Source organism: Nansenia antarctica, assembly GCF_963989245.1.
Source record: "Nansenia antarctica genome assembly, chromosome: 10".
In the NCBI taxonomy this organism is placed as follows: domain Eukaryota; kingdom Metazoa; phylum Chordata; class Actinopteri; order Argentiniformes; family Microstomatidae; genus Nansenia; species Nansenia antarctica.
The window spans coordinates 18787666-18795019 of record NC_137680.1 but is presented as its reverse complement, the minus strand read 5'-3'; the positions used below and the strand labels follow the sequence as shown (position 1 = coordinate 18795019).

The following is a 7354-nucleotide window of genomic DNA, read 5'->3' as shown; positions in this document are numbered from 1 at the left end:
TGCGTCTTGCCCCATTGCGCGTCTTTATGGCAGGTACGACCTCCGAACGAACGTTTTCTCCCTCGAACGTTTGTAGGGCAGTTGAGCAGCATAACATCCAACGTTTGAATTGTGTGATTCCATGGGATATGTATTTTCCATGCCCTATGCAATGTTATAAAGGCGCACATTCCAACGTATTGGAATTGACTACATTTCCCAGATGGGTTTATTTTCTGCTGCTGCATTATGGGAAATGTATTCATCCCAAACAGAACGAAAAAAAGTCTAATGTGCTACGGCCGTCCAACTCTGCATTCTCTCCAACCTTTTCCTGAAGTTTGCACTTGTCCACTTCTCCAGTGTTGACCTGAAACTAATGTACTGGTGGAAGACGGTGGAAACTCTGAAGATCATAATTAATAACACCAATTCTATGCATGTGAATCCATGTGGGGGAGTGTCCTAGTGTGTTTATATGGGCCTGCATGCGGTAGATAATAACCCAGAGTGTTGTGTTCATACTATTTAAGGGTTCTGTAACTTGCATTCCTGTAATGAAAATTTAATTCAGTCAAAAAGGAGATACGAAACCATTGTTAAAGGTCGTTGATTGAGTTGACCATGAATACAAAATATGAGAAGACCGACCCCTTGTGGACATTAATAGAAACTACATCTAACCTGTCTCGAATAGAATGTCGCCATTGTTTGGATTGTCGTTTGGATTAATGTATGTGGGGGATGTACTGAAGTCTGATGTGCCATTGTATACTGTAATTACACTACATTTCATGTCACTGTGTTATGCGTTTGCTTGGTTTACTGTCCGCAAATGTATCATGTGAATTTCACTTGTGTAAATTATCTAACTCAAGGCATCAATTAATTAACCAAAACGATCAGTATAAACAATGTATGATGGTGGTAGTAGTAGCTGATCTTTCTTTAAAGAGAACATAGGATCAAGATGAAACAGACTCAAACAGCATTTCTCATTTAATATGTGCTGAAGCAGTCATTACACAGAGAAAAAAAAGAAACATTACAGAAACAGATTTCATAGCCAGTTGAACTGCACAGGGAAAGAGGTCAACTCTCAGTACAAACTACCAACTAAATCATGAGAAGCCAGTTTTAGTAATTGTAGTGTGACAATCTGCTTTTACGATATGCAAAACACAAACCTCAAACTATTATAATTTGTATTACACATATAATTTGGCAACTTTAAAAAAAATCTAGATATGCTTTAAATTCAAATATCTAGACACAAATGGCTGTACGTTTAAATACAGCAGTAACAACTAAAGGTTTATACACAGACAATATCAAAACAATTCTGTAGTGAGACATGACCAGGTTTTCTATCTAGCATCATATGCACATCTAGCATCCGCTAGTTGGTAGTAATATTTCACAATTATAGAAGCTTGTCTTTGGTGAGACATTTAAGACAGACTCAGATGAGGGACAAGTAGAAGCCAAACACCAACAAAACAATGGCAATCTTGAAGACCAATAATGGAACTTTCTGGTTCCACATATTTGCTGCAATGATGAAGCATCATTTATAGTGTCATCTTAACGGAAATTGAATAATGCTTCAGATGCCTTGCTTAAATTAGAGAGCAAAAACAGTCATTTGGGTGCAACAAAACTAGACTATATAAACTATATTTGAAATGCTCAAGGTTGTTCCATTTGTACCAAACACACCTCCACTCCTAAAGCCAACCCTACTTGTTCCCGTGAGGTCGAGGAGAAAATGGCCGTCCTGTCTCGTCACAGAATGATTATTTTGTTGGTTGATGTGCCCCCCAAAAATGCCTGCTTTGCTTGGCATGGCATAAGAACATCTGGACAGTGGTTCTCCTGTTTAGTGTGCATGTGCACTCAAGCTCTCAAACCACTTGGGCAATTTTGTTCCTGGATAGCAAGCAAGAGTTGCTACCTTTAGGTGGCACATCAAACACCTTTTGCACCACCACCTACCATGTGAGGATTTCTTATAAGGTCTTCAAGTAAGATGGCTGCATACATTTGAGGGTAATTGACACATACAGTAGAGTATATTATATTGCAGGCAGGGCTGTATGCATCTGCACTGGCCAACGTAGCATCACAACGGTAGCTTGACAGTAATCCCTCTAAACCCATGTTGGCACATATCAACGCAGACTTGTACATCAAAGATCAAACATATAACTAATGTGAACTTTGAGCAAATGGTCGAAGGTGGCATCAAAAAGGATTTGAATGAAGACGAGAGAGAATACCAGGCAAACCACATCCACAGTGGTTCATGAGATGACACATCTCCATCTGAAGGGACCCGTCACCCTTTCTCAGTCCTATGGAGCAGCAGAAAGAGAAGCCCTGGCCTGGGATACCGTATGATAGGTCTCTGACACCAGCCTACTGTATGTACTATGTATAGCATAGAGGAGCAGTGGAGCAGAAAGACTAACAGGCGCCTCCAGAAGTGGTAGCAAATACATCAGAGCTGCAAATAATAAGTATTAAGTCATGTACAACAATAACTAACAGCACATGCATGAAATAACAAAATCTATTCTGATAAGTAAAAAAAAAAAAGAGAGAGGTGCAGAAAGAATAAATTAAACCGGAGGGTTCCTGGTCTGTGTCACTATTTACATTTTCTTACATACAGATTTGTATTGGCCTCTGCTACAGATCAGCGCAGCAGGGAGAAATGATGGAATAACAATACATTCTCATATTCGACAATATTCGATTGTTATTAATTGCTTTTAGCCTATTGTAAGATATGCCACTTCATCAGAAGAATAAGTAGTTTACAGAGGTATGGTGTCATGCATTTTCTGACACAAAGGACAGTGACAGAGATTTCCATGAAGAAAAACATGAACTAGTAAAATAAGAACATTATATGGCATAATCAGCTTTTCTCTTTTCAAATGTTTACTTAATACACCTTTCAAGCTCCCTGTGACAAGTGGACCTCCCTTTTCTCATATATTGTCTATATCTATTACAATAACAGTGTTTAGAGATTCATCATGGCACACATTGTATTATGGAAATGTACAGTTTAATAGTACGTTGTTACAAACAGACTATTGCTTAGAATTAACTGGCTAATAAATGCTATTCAGAAGAATGGCTAACACTGAGCAACTTAAACCATGCTACAAAGCTAGTGTGTACTGTCGCTCTTCAAATATGAGAAACAATAATTCCAAAAAACTAAAAATCAGTTCACATCCCAAACAACTGGTGGATAGCCATATGGCCCTTTGATAGTTCTGCAAAGAAAATTATAACATGAAACCTAAAACATTACTCAGTCATTTTCAACAGCTTAAAGTAATTTGGCACCTTGGAGTAAAGGGTACTCTGACCGGGAGGGCATCGATGAACGAGGGGCGCAACTGAGGAAAATACATGCGTCATTATTTACATCCTGTATTCACAACTAAAACAAGATACATTTTTCAATTGTCACTTCTCAAAAAGAAAAAGAAACATCAACTCTGTGCTACTCCACTGTCAAGCAAACACGCTGCACCTTCCCCCGGAAATGACCAGATGTTTCACCGCAGCATTTCTCGGAATGGACTAGCTCTGTCCAGCGAGTGGCCGAGTAACGCCACCCTCCCCTGGCGTCTCCGTGACGACGCGGCTCTCTCACGCGATGCGCGGCGCCGAGCGGTCGTTGGTCATGGTCCTCTTCAGCTTCACCCCGCGGCGGATGGCCAGGAGCATGTTTCCCCCCTGAGCTTCCTGACAGTCCCCGTCCTCCAGCAGAGCCTCGGGGTCCTCCTGGAACAGACCCTCGCACTGGGCCGACATCCCTGATGGGTGGGAGGCCAGAGGGGGGTTGGTGGAGGCCTGGCCGCTCCAGGAGGCCACGGGGAGGATGCCCAAGGGCACGCCGTCCTCCCCCAGGACAGGAGACTCTGGGCTCGGGGGTTCCTCCGCCTCCTCCGGCCCTCCCATCAGTCTAGCGGGGAGGGGGAAGCTCCCCGGGAGGTCTGGCACGGTGGGGGTCTTCACGGGGACGACGGGGGTCTTGATGGGGATGGGGCCCGTGCCCATGGCTCCGCGGCGCACCGCGCTGGGCTTGGTGGAGGGCGTGCGGCGGATGGTGGCCACGCCCGGGGTGACGATGACCGGGCCGCCATGGGTGGAGGGGATGCCGGCTGTGGAGGCTGGCCGCTTGGCCTGGAACATCTTCCTATAGGACTGGCTGATGTCGCTGTTCCGCGGGATGGTGGAGGACTTGTCAAAGTCCTGCTGGTCCACCTCTTGGTCTCCGCCAACGGAGAAATAGTCGTAGTCTGACACTACAATAAGAAGAGACGTTTTCAACATGTTAGAGGACACTTGTGAGAGGACACATTTTGTGTGTGCGATTTTTGTCCTTCTGTAATATGTAAAAAAAACTGGACATTATTCGCACAAGATCGCACGTCTTGAAGAGCCCACTCGATATAACAAACAACAGATTTAGGATCACTAAATACTTTTGTGAATTGGATTCACTGTATCGTCCCTACTGGGTAAGTGATACATGGCTTGTAAACAAACGTATGTTTTAGGACGTGTTCAGACACTGTGTGATCATGTAATTGTGTGTTTTTAGCATTTTGACGTTCTATCAGCATGTTGTGTTGTGCGAAAGCAGCTAGATGTTCACAGCGATGTACCTTCTTAGCTGATTGCTACTAGCAGTTGTTTTGCGTGTGTTTTGATTCAGAGCGATATTCTCCGGTATTTGGTTTGAGGTGTAACCAACATTCAAATAAGCATATCTTCTTCAACTATTTTCAGATGTCAATGGAATTGCTAAATGACCTTGCCCTACTTGAGGACTTTTTCACCAGACCCTGTCACATATGAGAGAACTCAATCTAAAAATGCTAGCATTAAGACACTGTGAGGATAAGAAATGTTGGGTAGGAGTAGTAACCTACTACTACGGAAAAGCGCTATATAAATACAATGAATTATTATTATTATTATTTACTATGGGATCTAGAGCCTTTCGCCGTTCTGCACCCCACCTCTGGACCTCTCTGCCACCTAACATTCTTGACACTTACATTAACATTCTTAACATATTGACACTCTCTCTCTATACTTTCAAATCCAGCCTTAAAACACACCTTTTCACAATAGCTTATTTGGTTTGACCTGCTGTATTTTGTTTGTTGTTATATCTGACTTTGCTGTTTTTACCCGACTTTGATTTGTTGATTTTATAATGTTTTTTGTAATGTGGTTTTAACTGTGTCTTGGTGTCCTTGAGAGCCTTGAAAGGTGCATAAATAAAATGTATTATGATCATTATTGTTATTATTATTATTATTGTTATTATTATAATATGATTGTTATTATGATTGTTATTGTTATTATTATTGTTGTTATGATTATTATTGTTATTATTATTATTGTTATTATGATTATTATTAAGCGGCTACCTTGTGAGGGGATGGTGTCCTCGGAGCAGCAGGGGGTGGTGGTCTGGGTGCTGTAGCCACTGGAGCACTGGAGAGAGTCCCTGCTGGAGCGCTGGGTGTCCAGCTGCAGCCCGCGGGTCAGAGCCAGGGCCAGCTCCTCATGGGCCTCCATGTCCCCCGCCTGCAGTCAACTTATTAGTTAGTAGACGACAAAAACACTGATCGATAACAACCAGTGAATGTACTGAGGTCGCTACACTAGAGTGTCTGTGTCCTGGTCACCTTGGGAGCTGTAGCCACATAGTCCGATGTAGGGGTCACCCCAGCCGGCATCGGGTGAGAGATGGCTTCTGGCGGTCCCTTGTCTTTTTTCCTCCTCAGGGTGTTCACCATGGGCTGGTCGTAGGGCCCGGGTTTAGCCCAGTCCTGCGGGACGCAAACCAAAACACAGTTAGTCAGTCTAGTCTCCCTCTTACACAAAGCTTAGCATCTGAAAGGATGCTGTTCCACCGTTGGCCTCTAGGGGCCAGCAGTGTCCTAGGGGGGGGGCATCACATTGCATTTCTAAACTTGCTGCCGCAAACGTTTGCTTTACACGATTTTTCAAGGAACAGACATCGAAATTCAACTTTGATTCACAGAAGATGATTCTAGAGATAAGGTGGTGGGATATGGTCTGTGGTGGAGGACGAGGGGGATGATGATGATGATGTAATGAACCAACCTTCCAGGTGGGGACTTTGGAGGAGGGGACCATGTTTGGTCCCAGGGTGCAATAGTGAGGGTAGTCAGGGAGCAGGGCAGAGCCAGGCCTGGGCCAGGAGCGGGTGGGGCAGGAGGAGGAGGTGGTGGAGGTGGACGAGGAAGGGGGAGGGTAGAAGGGAAAGGCCCCCCCTGAACTCCCTCCCACCAGGTACGGCGACTCCGCCAGGCCGTAGTGATCATACCCGTTTGACAACTGAGTATGAGTGTGGGGGGGGGGGGGGAAATGACATCAACAAACAAGGAACACACAAACAAACAAAAACACAAAATGGGAAACATTACTCAAAATGATAAAACAACCAATAGTACGGGTGGTGGAAGTGCAAAAAAAAATAAAACAGAACAATAATCGGTGCATGAGAACTGACAAGGTCAAACAATTATAAAACAAATAAATCAAAGAAAGAACAAAATAAGGAAAGACGATCGAATTGTGATGGGATGTAACCTAGTCCCTGTTCTATGAATGGAACTGAATGACCGTGACCCCCAAGACAAGACACATGAGTGGCTTGTGGGAGAGCGCCTGTCACCGGGTTCAGTGATGGGTGTCGAGGCCTACCATGGGGGGGGTCGAGTGGAAGGCGGGGGGGGGGCTTGTCAGGGGAGTGATGGGTTCACCTTTTCTGCGGAGGCCAGAGCCCCGCCCATGGTAGTGCCAGAGCCGACAGAGGTGGGGGAGCTGCACTCGCTGGCCGACTGGCACGTCTCAGAGGCCTCGGAGGAGCCAGAGCTGGAGCAAGGCTGCAGGGCGGGAGCAGCGTGGCACAGCCAATCAGACGCAGGAGAGCGCCGCAGACACACACGCGCGCGTGCGCAGACACACCACAAACGACAATACACATGACAGAAGCAAAGGTTTTTGGTGTATAGCGGAGAGAGGATTAGAGAAGGTTTAATATACACACAGACACACACACACACACAGACACACACACACACACACACACACACAGAGACACAGACACAGACACAGACAGACACACGCACACGCCCACGCACGCAGATAAAAAGAAGAGAGAGAGAACAGCAGGTAAGAAGCATGAAGTTAGAGGGCAGACGTCCGCAGCACATTCAAAAACAAAGTTTCAAAGAATACCAGCGGCAAAGTTAGTGTAGAGTTCTGAGTGAACACTGCTGTTGCACACAAAGCACAGGGGGTG

General features: G+C 44.8%; 1 protein-coding gene across 1 annotated transcript in view; it reads right to left on the bottom strand.

Moving 5' to 3' along the window:
• Positions 1 to 960: 960 nt before the first annotated feature.
• LOC308166535 (protein MTSS 1-like) overlaps positions 961 to 7354 on the bottom strand; it is a 46021-nt gene continuing 39627 nt past the window's right edge. The window contains exons 11-14 of the mRNA XM_080540861.1: positions 6151 to 6384; positions 5709 to 5852; positions 5448 to 5607; positions 961 to 4310 (exon numbers count right to left, since the gene is read on the bottom strand). Of these exons, the coding sequence (XP_080396987.1) occupies positions 3652 to 4310; positions 5448 to 5607; positions 5709 to 5852; positions 6151 to 6384 (1197 nt within the window). The 3' untranslated portion in view covers positions 961 to 3651. The remainder of the gene's footprint in view (positions 4311 to 5447; positions 5608 to 5708; positions 5853 to 6150; positions 6385 to 7354) is intronic.